We start from the raw sequence: 20258 nt of genomic DNA on the forward strand, positions 1-20258 counted from the left end.
TGAAACTTCAGTTTTGCTTGTGGGACTTCCCATTTTACAATCACAAAATAGACATCAATTTACACTAAGTAACAAAGTTTGCGTGTTGGCAAGACATTAATTACCGTACATAATTGTTTGAAGTCAGAAATGTTGCAAGAAGTAAAGTTGTCTTCAAAGATTCTTAAAAAAACATGAGAGCAAAAGTTTTAAATTTTTCAACTCTTAAAGGCAATTCAGGCTATCTAAAGACAAATACCGTAAGGCTAGTTATTCATTACTGTATTTTTTCGAATAGGAGCCGCGGTCTATTTAATATTTTTGACTATTTTGCGCAGCTTCTAATCGAGGGCGGCTTCTACATTTTAAACGACCAATGGAGACAGTATTGTGGCATTCGGATAGCCCAAACATTGCAATAATTATATATTGGCATTGCAAAAGTTTGATTTTTCTCCAGTCTAGATAATGTAATGTTTGCAAAGCTTTGTAGCGTGCTGACATAGATTGAAGTGTTTCAAGTACCTTGTTTTTACGGTGTATAGTTTGAGTGATTCGATGAAACGTGTAGATAAAGTAACGACACGTGGTGTATGCGACACGTTGTTATGGTAGCAATGATTGGTTCTAGTATCTTTAATCAAATCGTAGTTTCAAACCAATATGTGATGTAGTAAGTGTGTCAAGTGGTTTTCTGTACTGGTGTAAAGCGGTTTGAATTCTTTGTGAGAAAAAGGCTTAAATTGGAACTGACACGTGATTATGGGCTGATTGGCTAAAAGCTGATTGGTCAATACTTTAGTATAAAAAGAAATGTTTTGTTTAAATCGCTCTCTTCTCTTCTCTTCTCTGACTCGTACGAATGGAATTCTTTTCTGAGTTATTCTATTTGAATAAGTAATTGCTAACATATTGGGAATTGGAATCATGGTGTAAATATCCTAATTCGGACAAGTTATTCGGACAATATAACAAATTTGAACTTATGAAGTTGGTGTTGATTTAAGAAGCAAATAAGACAGTGAAAAGCAACGGAGTCAAAGACAATCATAGGAGTCAGATAATAAAACTGAAAGACTGGGTTTGGCTTAGGCCATCTTAAAACCATTACACCACATCAAATCCCATAAATGGTAACCCCGTCTTTCTTCTGCAAAAGAAGAGAACACTGCCCTTCTGAAAGATTCGATTTATGAAAGGTGAAAATTGGAGTCAGATTAGGATCGAGAGACAAAACTGCATTCAACCGTCTGTTAGCGAGAAAATTGCGGCAGACATTTCAAAAATTCTCGAAGTAACCAGTTGAAAGAAATCTCGCTAACGAACAATGACTATCGTGCTACTGGCCTTATGGATTACGATGATGACGACGCTAGCCAACACTAGCCAAAGCCAGCAACCAACACCGACCAGCGTCAAGCATCGCTTAAAAGAAAAATGGAAGAAAAATCATCAAGAAGAACGAAGTTATCAATCTGTTGTGGACACTTCTACATTTGATTCTGCACCCGATTAATTCTTAGCCGGTAAAGTACATTACTCATTTCTGAATTAATCGTAGCATATTATTGGTGTTATTAGATATTAGCTAGCGCACATATGTCATGATTATTAATCACAAAAATATTAAATACGTTTCTTATTTTGATTTTACCTCATAAATTTATGTCCCCAAGGACAACGCGAACGTAAATTCATACTGTGCTTATACCTTATATTGTTCTGCGTAATCCACGCATCATACTCATAAACGAGAAATTCAATTTGAACGAAGTTAATGTATTCCTTATCCCCCTATCGACTTCTATCTATACTTATTTTTCAATATCATGTTTTGTGGTAGATGATTTTTTTATTTTATTTTATTTGCATGGACACAGGCTAACTAAGCCAAATACTTATCAACGGTCACTTTCACCCCATTGTCTACCCACAAAGCATTCTTTTGATCTTTTCTTACGCTAAGCACTTTTAGCTACGTTTTATATTAACCCACCTTTATTGCTTTCATAAATGACTTACATTAAGTACTAGCGTTAACAAAAACGCCGTACGATTATTTTGCCTTGTTTGTCATCATACCAGGTTGCAAACTGCTATCCTGTATAAGTCAGAATCTGTTGATTTGTGACTATATCCCGTAATAACCTCGATTCACAAATGGTACCGCATAACTTGCATCACCAAATGCAAGGAGAAAACGAGTTGGGGCGAATCGCGATATTAAGCTTATTACAGACTGATCGAACTTTTATTTTCTTCTCCTGCATTATGCAAACCCTCTTAACCCTTACCCACCCTTGTACTTACATTATCTTGCTATAACAATTCGGTAAACCAAACGCGTTGTCCGATATCCTTTGTGTCAAAATATTGCAATGCATTAGTTATAATGGCAATCATTTTATTCAAACTGTTTGTGTTAGGTTTTGTGTGCAACTACATTTACGATACCTTTATGTTCCTTTGGTTTATGGTAAAAGTATATAACAAAAACATATCAAAATATTAAAAAAACCCTTCTATATAACATAGTATTTGTGAAGAATGTTTACTGCTATTTTTTCTTTTGCATGTTTCCATCTGTGTACGTTCGTTGACCGCATCAAAATTCTGACTGGAGGGAAAACAAATTCTGCATTCACATTGCAAGCTGACAACAAGAATCTTGCAAGCTGCCAACGCCAGTATCCCTACCTCGAAGCTTTTTGGGTTAGGGGAGTTATTGTGGCATTCGGATAGCCCAAACATTGCAATAATTATATATTGGCATTGCAAAAGTTTGATTTTTCTCCAGTCTAGATAATGTAATGTTTGCAAAGCTTTGTAGCGTGCTGACATAGATTGAAGTGTTTCAAGTACCTTGTTTTTACGGTGTATAGTTTGAGTGATTCGATGAAACGTGTAGATAAAGTAACGACACGTGGTGTATGCGACACGTTGTTATGGTAGCAATGATTGGTTCTAGTATCTTTAATCAAATCGTAGTTTCAAACCAATATGTGATGTAGTAAGTGTGTCAAGTGGTTTTCTGTACTGGTGTAAAGCGGTTTGAATTCTTTGTGAGAAAAAGGCTTAAATTGGAACTGACACGTGATTATGGGCTGATTGGCTAAAAGCTGATTGGTCAATACTTTAGTATAAAAAGAAATGTTTTGTTTAAATCGCTCTCTTCTCTTCTCTGACTCGTACGAATGGAATTCTTTTCTGAGTTATTCTATTTGAATAAGTAATTGCTAACATATTGGGAATTGGAATCATGGTGTAAATATCCTAATTCGGACAAGTTATTCGGACAATATAACAAATTTGAACTTATGAAGTTGGTGTTGATTTAAGAAGCAAATAAGACAGTGAAAAGCAACGGAGTCAAAGACAATCATAGGAGTCAGATAATAAAACTGAAAGACTGGGTTTGGCTTAGGCCATCTTAAAACCATTACACCACATCAAATCCCATAGTATCACAAAGAGAGTGCCTTTCGCAGAAGCTTATGTGTGTGAACCACTTTCAATAGAAAAATACTTTAGCATAGTTAGTTGCGGTTTCTAATCAAGGGCGGATTTCCATCAAGAAAAGACGGTATTTGGATCTTTTGCGGGATCGTTATACCATGTATTTTGAGACTATAAGGTATGGTTTATCTTGTTTGTGACAGTCACTTACTACGCATCAAATTGTTGGATTAAGTGACTGTCACTGGGTAGCGACATCTCAAACCCTCTCTACGTTGTCTCTGGCTGACTTGGATAGTCCTTCTCTGCAAACTACCTTAGTGCATGCAATTTTGAACTTGCGCATGGTACTATATTTCTCTATACGAATATACTGTGGCGTTCGTGATAATAATTGCAATAATTTATACAAATTGGCAGTTTGCATGAGTTTTTGTATTTTCTCCAGTTTAGATAATGTAGGCTAATGTTTGCAAAACTTCGTATTTCGTGCTAAGCTCTTATTCAAACAAGGAATTCTAAACCGACATATTGGACGCAGATATAAGTATTTCAAGTACCTTGTATTTACGGCGTAAAGTTTGAAGTGTACTTGATGAAATGTTTGGATGACGTAGAATAATAGGAATTGGAATCATTACTGAATTGGAGTTATAGCGATGTTTAAATGTGGAAAGACGGTGTAAATGTTCCAATTCGATACAACCTATTCGGACAATATAACAATTAGACTTTATGAAAATGGTGTTGATTTGAAGAAACATTATAGAAACAGTAAACGCAACGGAGTCAAAGACAATTATCTAGGAGTCAAGCAGTCTAAGACTATTTGTCTTGGCTTTGGGCCAACTTAAAAGCAACCCACCACCATCATCCCCATACCATCATCCCTCTACGTTGTCTCTGGCTGACTTGGATAGTCCTTCTATGCAAAACTATCTTAGTGCATGCAATTTAGAACTTGCGCAATGTACCATATTTCTCTATACGAATATACATCAAATCTTGAGTAAGTTACTTTACGGACGATCACGAACCCATAAAATAATGAGTTGTCAGCAAATCTTTGATTACCACCGCATGACAAGTGCCAAGTCTTGCAACCAGTGGCATAGTGAGATAGACAGTCACAGGGAAGTGGTAAGTTTTAAGGAGACTAAAATAAAATGTATAAAATACACACCAGACCTGCTACAGTTCGCGTGCATGAAATATTAAATTAAATGCCCACTGCAGCAATGCATTTGAATCCGTAAATATAACTTGTGCTCTATCGCGTGTTTTATCGCTTGGTCGTGCCCGTGGTTAATGTCGGGAATCGCGCTGTTATCTAGTGAAAGATCTTCATAGATTTTGTTTGAGACAATATGTCACAGACAAAACGATGAGCAAGTCTTTGCTTATTTTATATGACCAATATATATATATATATATAGTTGTGTAAGGTTTTATATATTTAACGACCTGGTAGTAAGTGCATTTCATCGTCTATATAGGTTACATACATTTCATCTTATAACCATTTCATTAATATTTTCTTACCTAAAACTCCTATTTATACGATGCGAGTGAAAGCGATTCATCGATTTTGCACAAGGGAGACTTGCTTATGTTGGGAACATGTGGGAAGCATTGAAGCATGAAAGCGCTGACATCGGGTACAAGTAACCTAAGAGCTTCCATTCATTGAAGAAGAAACTTCTTATCCAAAAAAAATCAAGCAAAAACCGTTAGCATAAGCAAAAAAAAGATTCATTTTTTGATGCACCAATGTGGAAGGGAGAAGAACATTAACTGCAATTGAGGGAATGATCAACTCAGTTCGCTACACCGCATTGATCTAATGAACGGTCATTGGTCATTCGAAGAGGTTGAGATAAATGTTTTAGGTTGGCCAGGAAACTCCTCCGACTTGAAATCTTGTTTGCAAGAACTTGATTGCCCCGCCCCAATAGGCTATTGTTATTCAATTTTGGTATGGAGACACTGCAATTCAAGAAAACTGCAAATTGCCTGTCAAATCGTATGAATGGGGTGCTACAGAGTCAAGGTGGTCACTAATAACGGGTTTTGAAACATTTTGCGGAAAGTAAAAAAGCTAAAATTGTGTGTTTTTGCTGCTTGAGTCGATTAATATTCATACGACTGTGTAACTCATGCATGGGCATTTAGAATTAGTACTATATTGGTTCTACTTGTCTACATATTAGTTCTTCAGTATACAATTAGAGTTTTAAAGTTCAATTAATGAGAAGATATAGATCGTAATAACTCTCTGAATAATTCCTTAAGTCGATGTAAAATGTAGTGAGATGCGCTTTTATCGTTAAATTATTCTTAAAACTCTTTCTGTATAATAATAATATTGTTGTAATTTTTTAGTGTTTGTTTGAAATATTAATGAAGAATTTTAAAATCTATATTAATCAGAATCTCAGCGATTAAAATTATATAAACTATTCAACTGAAGTTTAGGAGTTTCTAGACAGAATTCGCAACCTTCTAATCGTTCTTAAGATTCATATAGCAATACATTAATTTTCCATAATTTGGCAGTTGTCAACAATAACAAAACAAATAAGTCACCGCCAAAAGTCAAAGCACGGTACCTAATACTATATGATATGGGCTGGTACAAATACATAATTAATACTAATGATAAAGCTAGGATATGGTTTTGCCGGTTATGGCTAGGCAGGTTCCTAATAAAAATGAATCTTAAACCTAACGGGACTATCGATAAATTGTTTCTGATGTCACTCCAAGACAACAAAATGCAAACTACCTCACTAACACTTGTGTAGCGGCCATTGGGTGTCTGTTTGTTTAGTCGATGGTTGGCGACCTTACAATGCTCCCAGCACGAGTTGATTTCAGCAGTGCGCGTTCGTTTTACCAACCATTCCGTTTTGCACCGCTTGTGCACAGGATGCATGAGTTTGAGTAAAGGTTAAACTCAGAACCTCGTGTTCATTTATTTTAATATATGAGCGAAGGAGACAGTGAACAAAAATAGCAACCTTCTGAGACAAGGAGTCAACAACGCAGCATCGTACATAAGACCACAAAGGCGGCGCTCTACAAGATCCAGTGGCCTTATTCCAACCTGCCACTAACTTGGTGCCACCGAGTATTGTCCAGTAGAAATGATATTAATGTCTTAAAGGTAATTGTAAACAAATTTGTGACTAAACGTTTTTCGGGAATTCGATAAATGACCTTTTCATTAGAGTATTATAGTTGCATTTCCAAAATAATTCAAATATTTCATTCAATTCAAATACATCTTAAAAAACCGAAGGCACGTACATAATTTGATATCAAGTATATTATTTTCAGAAACTCAACGATAAATCACAAATGTGAAAAAAAATAACAAAAAACTGTACAAATATAATAGAAAAGGTTCAATTACTATCTAGGAGTGACGATGCTTCATATAGAAAGGACGCAAGGAAACTGTCGTTCTCTGTCCATGTTGGTCGATACTTGCCATTGGTTGGTCGCTGGATCATAGAACTCAACTGTTTTGGCACCAACGCTATAAAATGTGTGCAAAAGTTTTAAACAAAAGATAACCAACTCCTGATCGTTTTAATACAATAAAGTATTTGTTTAATCATAAGCAATTAATTTTCGAATTTCTGAAACAAAAACTTGCAACAAAATCTCAAATCGGAGTTAAAACCTTAAGCAAGGGAGAGATGAAACCGCTTTGTTACAACTAAATCTTGCAATTAGCGACAACAATGAGCAATAGAATTAATCCTGGATTTGGCGGTATAGTAATTATTGTCCTCGGACTGAGTGAGTGTTTGCAGAAGTTGAACCCGGCAATGATTCCTCATTGTTCGACTTCGAACACTTCGCCCCGGTTACCGAGCTAGCCTTTGTGCAAGTTCCCATTGTCGTACATTTTTACTTGTCCACCGCTCTAAACTCTGTTGTTGTTGTTCGAACCATTGTGAACATTAATGCCAAGTTTAAGTCGTATAAAGAATTTACTTCGTCTGAGGATAAACATTCAGATACTTTACCACAAATTGTGCGAGCACATTGGTGTAATCAAGTATCATTTACTGTATGTTTAAAAACAGATTGTAACCACATTAGCGAAATTACAGGTCTTAAACTTTGACCAACATTAGTACGTCACAATTAGGGAAATAAAAGCACTTGTTTCAACCTGACTGTTCCAATATCCGTAACTCATTTCTTCTAGACTCGCTGAAGCCAGCAGCCCATGAGCCTGCGGAGCCCTAATTGAGTTTACTCCACTTGTCCATACTCAATGGCTATATTCGCTTTTTAGTGATTCAAGTAGGCTTTATAAAAACATTTCTCACCCTCCAAACACCCATATAAGGCCATTCACTACACAAGCTGATCCACCATATCTTACATGATTCATAGATGGAACATCAAGCCAAGTTTTCGTGTCCAGGTTGTATTTTTCAACAGAAGAGAGATTCTTTGAACCGTCTTGTCCACCTTATTTAATTCATTGAAAGAACATGACAAGTCATAAATCTCCTTAAACATTTGAAAGATATTAGCACTTGCAGCAAGACTCACCTATCGCGTATATTTCGTTCTTTAATACAACAGAAGTTAATCTAGATCTGCAGGTTTTCATCGGTGGAATATATTCCCACTTTCCATTTCGTGGATCATAACATTCTGCTGTGTTTGTTGCATTGCCATCATGTCCTCCAAGCGCATAAAGCAAACCTTTCAAAATAAACCATCAATCAATCAAAACACGTCACTTGTGCTTGAAATTCCAGCACGATTACTCCCCACACAATACATGGAAAAGCAGCTGAGCTGAGGCATGAACTAAAAACCTAGAGCATGGATATTATCATTTTCTTTTGTTTAGTTCGCTTTCAAATTTTCGCACAATTCTCTTTTCTATCAACTCTCATTCTTAAAATAATTTGATAAATGCAATTTATACAAACAACCATGTCGCAAATAAAAGTTTTATTTTAAAAGGATCTGTTTTGCTTTCAGTTTAAAAGTCAGCTAATGAAGATAATGACGTCATTGTTATTTGCTTAATGACGTCATTGTTATTTGGTTAATGACGTGCGTAGACTTGTTTATTTAACACAATTTTTCATCAAATATTTTTGTTAATTAAATATTAAGGAATTGAAAACTTTTGATGGAATATGGCAAGTGGGTTTGTAGAAGTTTGTTTAATTAAATATCACAATTAAAGAAACATAAAACCAACACAGTTTTAGTAGTATTAAGAATTTCCAAATAACACTTAATTTGAACTCACCTCGTGCACTGACCAACGTGTGGTGAGATCGCTTTTTATTCATGTTTCTTATCAAAGACCATTTCCTCTCTTCAGGATTGTAACTTTCACATGATGATAGACAACCATTGCCATTCCAACCACCAGCACAATAAACAAGACCTACAGGACACAATCACAAAAATTTTCTGTCATTCTCATTTTCTATGCCATTATGTCCACCAGTACAATAAATAAGGCCTGTGATGAATGAAATTATAAAAAAATATTATAGTATGTAGGCCTACGTATGATTATATGTATACAGAAAAACAACTATTTATCGAAGTAGAGCCCATGATATTTAATATAATACGCAACACAGCAATATTGAAAATATAAACTGAAACAATGGCTACTTTGTTAACAAAATATATATTTCAGGTAAAAACATCACAAACAATGCTACAGGCAATGTAAACAATTACAGAGAATTAACTTACATGTAGGTTTATTGCAAAGGTCAAAATAAATTGGTATCACATCTAACCAATGCATATATATTTCTTTTGATCTAAGCCATTATAATCCATCAGCATCTTATACTTTAAAATGTTGCTTAAACTCCATTACTTTGAAACTTACCATTCAATAATGTTGATGGAAATCCAGATCGATTTTTTCCCATAGAAGGCAAGTTGCTATCCCACTTTGGATTCTCATCATTCAAGTCCAACATCTCAACAGAGTTGTAGTAAGTCCAACCATTACTACCACCCATCAATAAAATTTGTTGATTGTAATTTACAGCAGATGGCCATCCCCGATCAATGTTTGTGTCCTGTATGATGAAACATCATTGCAAATGTCAATATTCATTCAAATACTGTCAGTCATAACACTAAGAACAGGACCGGTTATTTTACAACGTTATACAACATTAATCAATGTTCTGACATCACAGTAACTGGACAACAACAACAAGACATTACTAAGCTCAGGTTTGCTTTGAGTCTTTTTGGTGACGCTTGACTTTTAAAATGTCAACTGAGAAAACAAACCCTTGGTTTGACGTACAATTAAACACTTTCCAAGGAATTGCGAATTACGTCTCAATCAACAAGTTCTTTTGATACAACAATTATGAATTGTTCACATTTATTGACTTATTGACTTTAAATACATGCAAAGACATCTTATACAAAGACTCGCGGTACAATTTCCAACCTCTAAGTCCTGGGTTGTATGCGCAAGAAAACAACAGGACTTGATCATTAAACTTTAAATAAAGATTTCACCTCAAAGACAAAAACAACAAAAGAGGTCTGACTGCGAAAAAGTTGATTGAGACAAACTTCTTAAGATCTTATAAGGTAGGAAGAATAGAAGTCGACCTTAAATACCATTCAGTTGCCAACAAAGTAACTAGCACAGAAAGCATACTTTATTAACAACGTACGAGAACTAACGTGTGTAGGACATGAACATATTTCCTTCATCAGACTGAGAAATAAATATTGTTAAAATCAAAGTGTTTCAAAATTTATAACGACTCCAGACAGAAGTAGCTGCAAGAAAAAGGAAATTTCCAGTTTACAGACAAGACGATGCAGTAAACGATAATAATAGTTTCAAAGGTATTGTTTAAAATAACAGGCTGTGGCGGTAGCAGATGTGGCAAAGACAAGGTGCAAAAATATCATTGACTGATCAGATAATGGTGAAAATGATGTAACACAGTTAGTAATTAAGTAATTACAAGTATTTAGTAATAACAATAACGGACGTGGGATAGGTAGATTAGTCATAAAATTTAACAAAACTATGAACCATTTTCATAAGATCAGTTAATTTCTGTTCTCAATAAGTTTAAGTTTACATTTTTACGATAGAGGGTGCATTCATGAAGACTATGAAATACACTGATAAGTGAATAAATTTATATCAACTGAGTTTAAATGATAGCTTAATATTTAAACTGAATAGATCTCATACATCTATTTCACTCGTTTTGTTAAAAATGGGCCCAATGTTAATTTTAGCATTGTGTCAACTACTTAAAAATCTTGAACCTATTTGTGTAATAAGTCGGTGAAGCTTATTTTTTATCAACCACCAATTTTACTTCAGCAAACCCTGTTTCCCACAAGCGTGTAATTTTGCATAAAAACCTGCCGCTCAACAAATCCACATTTCTAAACCTGGTTGCGGGTTTCATTTATAATCGGGAGTGAAGAATGCAAACATACCGGCATTTTACTCCACTGGTTTGTCTTGGTGTTGAACTTGACAACACTTTGTTGACAATCCAGTCCAGTTCCACCAATGATAAGAATTTTATCAAACTGACCTAAAACATTAACATCTTATAAATAATGAGTTAATTCAAATCTTATGAAAAATCATTTGGAGTCATTATCAATTTTCTTGAAAGCAAGACCTCTATGCAGAGGTTTCAACCAAAAACAAAATTATTCGATAATTTTATGGCTTAAGCGATAGATGTATATCTGGTAAAAGAAAAAATCTGTGTCCACGCCATAATATCACATTTATATTCCACGCATTTATATAAAAACCATCACAAATTTTCATGGAACAACGACAAAATTGACATGAGCATGCCAAACCACCTGACCTTTCCTTTTCTTGAAGACTTGAGCACCGGACAATCGTGAAGTCACTGACATGACGAGCAGATTCATACACTCAAGTGAATTACAAACCAATTCCTAAAATGCAGAGTTTTATATAAATACTATATGTGTTCGGTTTATATTACATAGAAATCAGAAGATGTGTTCCGTTATGATACACAGAAATCACCTGATGTGTTTGGTTATAATACACAGAAATCATCTGATATGTTTGGTTGTAAATGTAATACACAGAAATCACCTGATATGTTTGGTTATAATCATAGACACCTTAAATAGAAGGACTAGTAACTCGCACTCTCGGGTTACGGAACTTAGGTCCCAATCATAGATACTAGTGTGCCGCCACAGATTCTCAGGTGTGCCGCGAATATTTTGAATTTTGGAAAAGAACTGTATAAATATTTAAAATAAGGCATGCAGACAAGCATATGTGACTTTAAAGCTTTCTAACTGCTTCAATAGCTGATAAATAAGCACATGTGACGATGAAACCAATTATAGGCTATGGCAATGCCGATAGAGTAGGGTAATTTTTTAAAGCAACTTTTCTTTTTTTCTATTGCATAATCGGAACAAAGTTTTTTCAGGGGTCTCTGTTAATAACACACAATGCCTAAGAAATGTAATGTATATGGTTGTCGAGGCAATTACAGGGAGAAACCGTACTCCAAAGTGGTATCATTTCCAACTGATGAAGTAGAACGAAACCGCTGGATTGATGCCATGCCAAATGAGCGTTCTAGTTTGCTACAGCTTAAGCAGATCTATGCTTGTGCTAATCATTTTGACTGTGAATGGATTTCAGTTAAAGGTGGAAAAAGACCAAGCCAACCACCGTCCATTTTCCCTGGAGTTTTAAAGTCATGCTTAAAGCAGGTCTCCTCAGCACACAGAACTAGGCCGAGAACTGCTTCAGCAGAGGCGAGAGCTGAAAAGGAACGATTCCGTACTGAAGGCCTGGATAAGATAGCTGACTTTTCTTCTTTTTGTAATGACATCAAGCAGCATTTCCCAAAGGATCATCTTTTTTTTGTGATAGTGATGACATTTACATTTCTAAAACTGATGCAAAAGGACGTTCTGTTATTCAATTTCTTCATTTTCAACGCGTGCAATCGTCATTTGGATTTTTGCATCTTAAATGTGTTGAGAAAAATGGAAAGGACATACCTAAAACGTATTTTTCCAAAGCTGGTTGTCTGCAAAAGAATAGCCTTCTCAGTAAATGGTCACAGTTAGACAAAATTCTGTCATGCATTACCGAGTATGAGTTCAAAGACTATCTAAAAAGTGCTGTTGAAGAATTGAATAGCATGAGTTGTTCTGATTCGCCTCATTTCCTGTTTATTTATGCTCAGTTACAGTTACTGCTCACTCCTCCAGAAGATCGAAGTTGCTACTGACTCAGCACAACTTCATCTACGTTCTACCTGGTGTGCGACACTGAAGACCTGGTGCAATCTAATGACAGTGTTAAGCATAAATGTATTTTTCTAGCTGGATATTTGGAACACAAATATCCAGCTAATATCTTGCGTATCGAAACTGAAAATGATGACGACCATCGGATTAATTCGGAGTTTCTCACAAACTTAAATAGAGGTGGACTAACTGTACCTCTACTCTCAACAGTACATTTTGTACACTCAGCCTATAAACTGTTTGGTAAGTACAGCTTGCATTGCTGCTGAGCTCATCTATGCCATGCTTTGCGTCGTATCGATAGTCCAATGGTTGTAATTCAAGGAGCATGTCTTACTTTATCAAACATTCTTTTGAAAGCATTTGTGCTTGACAACAGTGAAAAAGAAAGACAACTCGGTTGTTTGAGAAGAAAAGAAAAACTCTCTACTAAAAACTGAACAAGTATCTTTAGTATGCCAACAAGTATTTTGATTACTCATTTCTACAAATTTCATTGTTGTTTGTTGTTGTTTCACAAATTTCATTGTTTATGTTGAAATATTCAGGCTAAACTGTCCATGAATACATTTTAATTCAGTCACAGGGGAACATACCGTGTGTTTCAGTTGTTTAAGTGAGAAAATATGCAATATTTTGAGTGATTTTGGACTATTTTTTGGTGATTTGACCTTTAGATGACTTTCAGATGACCTTGTAGAAGGTTAAAAGTATGAAAAAGTAATTCCTCACCCTTCAAAACCCCCCAAGAGACACCAGAATGAAGGTTTTACCATGTATTTGACACAAATTATGATGGGACCCAAGTTCCAGATACCGAGCATAGAAGTTACCAGTCCTTCTATTTAAGGTGTCTATGGTTATAATACACAGAAATCATCTGATATGTTTGGTTATAATACATAGAAATTAGCTGACGTGTTCATTTCATACAAAACACTGGTCATGTGGACGTTTGGTGAACCGTGTAACAGTGATAACATGTAACAGTAATAGTGGAAATTAAAAAGCTGCAATTAATAGTGAGGAGTAATATAATCATAGTGGACAAAATTTACAAGGCATGGGCACATTTCAGTAGATCTTTGATATGCCAGTAGTTGTGATGTCATATGTTCATAATGACAGTCAACCATGCCTGCAATTGTTTTAAATGAAAATTTGAGCACAAGTAAAACTAAATATCATAAAACTTACTTCTTTGCAAACAACATCATTCAAAAACTCTGAGGATAAATAATCCAGTTGAATGAAACAAAACAAGTCACTTAAATGTTCCTTTCTGTCACGAACGCCATGTTTTGTCCAACTTATCACACTCCTGTACTTGTCCTTGTCGATTGATTCCTGCCAAATTATTTATAATTTTAACATCTCATCACATTTTCTCGGAATTTCTTGTCGAAAACTAAAGTAAATTTGAGACCATGCTCATATTTTCTTTTAAAATGAAGTTTCAATTCTAAGTTTACTTCATCACTTTCCAACTTCAGCATAGCCTTGACATCACCAACAGCAAACTGAAGGAAATCTGCACTTTTTAAAACTGCTCCGAGATTTTTAGAAATGAAAGTTTCTGCGGCTTGAACAAGATCATCCATGTCGTATCGGTTTGAATAAGATCGAATTTTCAAACAATTTTCTTCATTGAGAGATTTTTTGAAAAATATCTTGCACTGTTCTTTCAAACCTAAACAAATATATATAGAATTTGGACCTACTTATTCAGTCAGTAAAAGTCGCACTTTGAATAATGGTCACGCTCAAAATACAATCTCCTATCAGAAAGTTTCAATACTAAACAGCACGGCCACATTTCGTTAATTTGTTTGCTCCCGAGATCTGACTTTTTTAACTTACCGCGTTCCAATATCAAACCCAAATAGTTTCATAATAGCAACACATGTCCAAATGTAAATGTCAAACATATGTCTAAAGTTACTAAGAAGCATTCCAGAAAATTTATGCTCAATATAAACTTAAGAATAAAGGAAAATGATAGAAAAGGGTGCCAGTGTGTTGTTGTTGCAAATAGTTGCTAACTTTTTATCGACTCAAAGAAAACGTCTTCATAACATGAAAGGATGTTTTGCAGAGGTAGGTGAAGTTTTCTGATAAACGAAGCTTGCAATGCCTCGTATTATAATTTACATTAATTTACCAAACCAGATTCAGTGCAATGTCTTTCATCAATGTGTAATAACGATAATTAAATAACGACAACATTCATAGTTGTAACACTTGAACAAAACAAATCTAAGTTGCAGACATGAAGTGATAAGCATAAGATATAGTGTACTGTGCACCACTAATCCAACAAACTGGAGGCAAATGTCATATCAGTTAAAACTTAACCAATAGCTACATTGATGCAAACAAGGCACTTGCCTCCGAAATTATCTGGAATTTTGGCTCAAAATATCTTCACTGTTAAAATGCATTTTACAACGAACTTAACTAGGGATGTGCTCGATATATTTACCTTAGTAAAATTTTAACCTTACTACGGCACTGAATATCATACAAATAGCTGCAGTAACAATACTTACTTGTAATGTGTAGATATTCTGCTGCTTCCAGTACATCATATACATTGTCATGAGTGAGAATTATGCATGAAGTGTATATGAAGTTAATGATCGATGCCATTGTTGGACCACTGACTTCTTTAACACTTCCTTCGTTCGAATAACTTTCCTTCATCTATAAATAAAAATTAATCAATTTACTTGAAGCAGATGTTTACATAAATAAGCTCATTCCACCTTTGTAGTGAACATTTTCTTGAAATATTCTGAGATTGAACCAATCACACATTTGTGAACAGGGAATTGTTTTCCTCCAGCTTTTATTTTGAAATCACAGAAGTCCTTTGTTGTTTTTCGATCCCTTTGACAATAGAAATCTTTTAAACCACATAGCTAACTGTGCACTACTATAACCAAAGTAATTATTAAGCTTTTTATTTTAGGGTAGAATTGCTTAAAACTGATTGATATGTAGAACGGATTAGTCAGCCTAAAGGCATGCAGTTCAAAAGTTCACAAAAAAACATAATGAAAATGAACACTGCTCAATTAGCAACTCACTCATTTAAGCTGTTGAGTATTTCAGTGGCATGGTTGCTTTGCAGTTCCATCTTCTCCTAATTGATACAAGAAAACAATTATATTCAAGTTAAACTTAAATCTTTGATTTTAATCAAAATCCGGTAACTACAAAGCAAAGTTGAGGCAAAAAGTATGAACTATATTTACCAAACCATCTACCAGTTATAAGAGAGCACGATTACCAACGAATTTTATATGAGAGAGAACCACTTTGAATCAAGCTTCACGAATAATTGCTCCATATCAATCATTAACTGGCAAAAACTAATGTTGCCCGACCGGGTTCATATTGACACAAGAACAGAAAGAAATAAAAATTGTTAATGTTATCAAGAAGATTATTATTGACAAAGTAAATAATGGCTGCAATGGTTGTGAAATAATGCTAAATACTTATAATGCTAAATATAACTTTACAAAATAAGCTCAAAATCGATACAGTATAAGGTTGGAATTGAAAACTTTTCATAGCAACTTTGTGTGTTTTTCACCATTGGCTGTGTGCAGCAAAATAGGGAAATAGCTTGGCATGAAAAAAAGACCTTAATTCCTTGGAATTCTTCTTGTGCTAAAATGCAAGATTTCCGAAAGACGAACATGTGTTAAGTGTAATAATCATCCTCAGAGCGAAGAAAGCACACGACGTAAAGCTCTACCCGATGTCACATATCAAGGCTGGTTTAAACTACAGAACATTTCAGCACAGTCCAGCGCAAGAACCATTTACATTGCCGTCAAAATCGAGCACAACCAAAGGGGATTTCCCATTGAAAGAGACTGGTGAACTACAGTAGGCCTATTCGTGCGTGTCGAGTAGGGCTATATAGTTCAACAAAAAGAAGACTGAGCAGAGTTTACATTAATTTATAGTACGTTTGCAAGTGGATGCTAGTAAGGTGATGTTGTGACCTACCCAGGCTACAGAGCACACCGAAAATTTTTGGCTAAAACAGTATTCATATTGGCAGAAGAAGAATCGCTAAAAAAGGAGACACTCATTTTTTTTCTTCTTTTTCTAGTATAAAAGCCATATCTTGGCTACCATAAATGCCGGACATGTTTTGGCCGTTTGGGTCGTGGTGAAAAGCACTTCCTTGCACATTTGTTTACCGAAGTTTTGCTTTTGCATCCCCAAGATCTTGGAAAAACTGCATTGCTCTGCACTCAGGATTATAGTTTTTATTTTTCGCTATTGACTGTGGACAGCGTCTATTTCAATGAATGTTGGTTACCAAATTTGGAAGAAACTACCTCAGAAAACGACTAGCCTGTTATGCAATTGGTATTTTTCTTACTTAGGTAAACGGCGGTCAGTGAAATAGACACTTTTTTTTCAGCCGCCTTTTACTAATGTAGGAAAATATGAATACAATAAAAGATAATTAGGCTAGTCTGTTAATTGAAATGTATGCTAATTTTCAGTATGAAATGACTTACTAAATTTTCCAAAGTATATATTAAACTAAAACTAATATCCTGTGACCCAAAATTTTATGATAAAATCACTAAGCTAGGCTGAAAATTGAAACAATTGCTATTTTTTAGTTAAACATGACAAACAATATCAAGATTCGAACCCGAGACCTCCAGCATACGAGCCCCACAACTTTGCTTTCTTCACCTCGTCCAAAATGAGAATGATAAATCCATCATCGAAAAATTACCGGTCATCAAATTTTGATTCAGCAACTTCGATAAATAGATGCCAGTGAAATAGGAACAGAAAATAGGGTGCTGAGGGGTTAAAACGTGACAATGGAAGTGTGCTCTTGGGTGGGCAATTGCACAGTAATGTCCACAGTTTGACTTTAATCTTGAAACCAATTGAAAATTAAGTGCACGGTAGTTCTGTCCAAGTCATCATAGTGCGAAATAACGTGCAATAAGTGCAGCACTGAAGATCATGAAAAGCAGCATTGAGGATACGACTAAAATTTACAGGTTCGGGTTGAACAGACGTTTCTGTTGAGTTAAGCACACTTTAGGAATTGCGTCATGAAACAGCAAAATTTAATTGGGTAATATTTCATTACCACACTGCTGTGGAGCTACTTAATACCGTATCAAACTATCAATACCATTTTCTTGGATATGTGAACTGAGAATTAACATCAAATTAAGCCGAAATTATAACAGCTCTTGACGCAGAGATCATGGAAGTATCTTTAACAGGATTAATGCAAAGAATGTATTTGTCCAAACTGAAAGTTGAACCTGTGAAACATTTTGTAATATTTGAAGACTTGAACCAAATGGTTCCACTGGAAACACTGGATGGAACTACTCGTACCATACGAGCCTGTATGTTTTAGGAGTGCCTGTATTGAGTGCGCCTATTAATTACCTATGCCAAACTCTGCAGTCCGGTCTTGTCACTGTCAGGCTGTTACTATAATGATAATAAAGTTAATAAAAAAAAGTATTATACGGTATTTATGTTTAGACCTAGCAATATAATCAACGCTCATTGTTTAACCTATTTCGACTTTTAGCAGGCTGACAGAAAAAATGTTGGCTACTTTGCGGTTTCCTAACTTTGTACAAAATTAACTTTGATAATTTTCGATTTCAGTTTTTCAGTAGGGACTTTCCCTTGTTGGCCGCGGTTCATAGACATTAAAATTTTGCAACAACGTCAAAACTGGAAGCGGATTTTTATCTGGATTCCTCCCTTTTTTAATCATGGCAATAACTCACCAGATTAATAATTTTAAAGCCTGACGTGGATTTATTGGGTTTCTTTTTAATGACTGCTCACTAACGTTTGCCGTGATTGTTGCCCTGACTATCATAAGGTCAAACTTCTATTTCAATTAGACTCCATCCAAAACTGTGTTGAAAACGTGCTCTTACGTAAGAGCGTAGTTCACATGTTTTAAGCATTGTAAACCAGAAACTAAATGCTTTTTTTAAACAACTAAAACTAGTCTCCTGATTCGTACTTCACACATTGTAATGCGTTCATTCCAATTTCCAATACAAACAAGTGGACGGTTAAAAAAAACGCACAAAAGAATATCCATTCTAGGAACTGGATTTCCGTTTTTGTGGTTAAGAGAGGGTACAATAGTGAAGCCCATAAGTACACTAAAGGATATATAGAACAAACTAAAAAAAGTATAATAATGTCATTAGAAAAACATGCATCTACATTCCCTTCAACTCCGAGATTTATGATGCATATTGGGAATCAGTCATGTATGCTTAAAAGAGTGAAATTGATTTGTTAGCCTACTATGTGGAGTCAAAAAGTTTGTCATTGTCATTACAAGGTTTGGTTAATCGTTGTGTTATCAAGAATTGTTAGAGATAAAACGCGCCTATTTCATTGTTCAGGTTAACAGTTAACACAGTCTAGAGATATTTTCGAATTTGGAACATCTTTGTTCGGGACACGGGCTTTTGAGAGATTAGGCGTGGGTATGGACCGATACGCGATAAGGCTTGCACCTCTTTGTTGCAAGAATTGAAAACGTGTAGCGTGTCTCACCAACTGCTTTCCACCTCTGTATGGACATATTGAACGAGATTTTCGGTTTCATCACAGTAATGGCAAGTTTTCTCCTGGCCTTCGTATTCCACAACGAACTTGTAGGCCTACTGACCAAAGTAGATGTAGGAAAGTGGTTTTTGCCTCCGACAGGTCTTTCTTCATGACTTCTTTTATGCCTAAAATTCTGTCTCCACCATGGACTGTCGATATGATCAAACCGATTCTTTTTAAAGCCTCCACTAGGCACTCTAACCAACCAATGCGCTTAATTGTGTGTAAACGAAGTACGCAACTACTACATAAGGTCCCACAAACTACTCAGAATCAACTTGCGTACTTCCCCAGGAAATGACTGATGTAGGCCTACGTATCCATGGGTTATACAATCGTATGCAAACTAATAATTAAATGACTGAAGCAGCAAAAAAGCGGCGTTTTTACTTTCCACAAAATGTTTCAAACCCCGGTTTAAGTGACCATCTTGATTCTTTAGCACCTCTTTCGCACGATTAGACAGGTAATTTTAAAGTGTCTCTAGTCTATACCAAACTTGAGTAATAGCCTATAGGTGCAATAAAGTTTTTGCAAACGAGATTTCAATTTCAATTTTCGATTGGGTTCAAGTCGGGCGAGTTTCCTGGCCAATCTAAAACATTTATCTCAACTTTTTTGAATCGCCAGTGACCGTTCATTTGATCAATGCGGTGTAGCGAACTGAGTTCATCATTCCCTCAATTGCAGTTGATGTTCTTTTTCTGGGGGTGTGCATTTGACCAAATCTTTTCCCTTATATTTGTTGTGCAATAAGAATTGAATCATTTTTTTCCCAGGCTAACCGTTTTTGCATGATTTTTTTGGGTAAGAAGTTGTTTCTTCTTCAAAGAGTG

General features: G+C 35.3%; 1 protein-coding gene across 4 annotated transcripts; it reads right to left on the reverse strand.

Annotated features, from left to right (window-relative positions):
- Positions 1 to 6379: 6379 nt before the first annotated feature.
- Positions 6380 to 18423, reverse strand: LOC143465679 (kelch-like protein 12). 4 transcript variants are annotated; one of them, XM_076964094.1, is made up of 13 exons: positions 17456 to 18423; positions 15858 to 15913; positions 15534 to 15657; positions 15318 to 15471; positions 14241 to 14458; positions 13966 to 14115; positions 11320 to 11418; positions 10936 to 11031; positions 9332 to 9527; positions 8729 to 8869; positions 8011 to 8166; positions 7782 to 7926; positions 6380 to 6976 (listed from the first exon to the last, which is right to left on the reverse strand). In XM_076964094.1, the coding sequence occupies exons 2-13, from the start codon at positions 15905 to 15907 to the stop codon at positions 6871 to 6873; spliced, it is 1635 nt and encodes a 544-aa protein (XP_076820209.1). In that variant the 5' UTR covers positions 15908 to 15913; positions 17456 to 18423; the 3' UTR covers positions 6380 to 6870. The 4 variants fall into 4 exon arrangements, with proteins under 4 accessions (XP_076820209.1, XP_076820207.1, XP_076820206.1 ...); XM_076964092.1 differs by having other exon boundaries at positions 16061 to 18423; XM_076964091.1 differs by having other exon boundaries at positions 16026 to 18423.
- Between the last annotated feature and the right edge of the window lie 1835 nt (positions 18424 to 20258).

Source organism: Clavelina lepadiformis, chromosome 7, assembly GCF_947623445.1.
Source record: "Clavelina lepadiformis chromosome 7, kaClaLepa1.1, whole genome shotgun sequence".
In the NCBI taxonomy this organism is placed as follows: Eukaryota; Metazoa; Chordata; class Ascidiacea; order Aplousobranchia; family Clavelinidae; genus Clavelina; species Clavelina lepadiformis.

Excerpts from the sequence above, each read along its gene's own strand:
- LOC143465679 (XM_076964094.1), bottom strand. The coding sequence starts at position 15,907 with ATGGAACTGCAAAGCAACCATGCCACTGAAATACTCAACAGCTTAAAT. Across the intron at positions 15,658-15,857 it reads ATACTCAACAGCTTAAATGA|GGATCGAAAAACAACAAAGG; the intron begins GTGAGTTGCTAA and ends CTATTGTCAAAG. Across the intron at positions 11,419-13,965 it reads ATGATGTTGTTTGCAAAGAA|GAATTGGTTTGTAATTCACT; the intron begins GTAAGTTTTATG and ends TCTGCATTTTAG.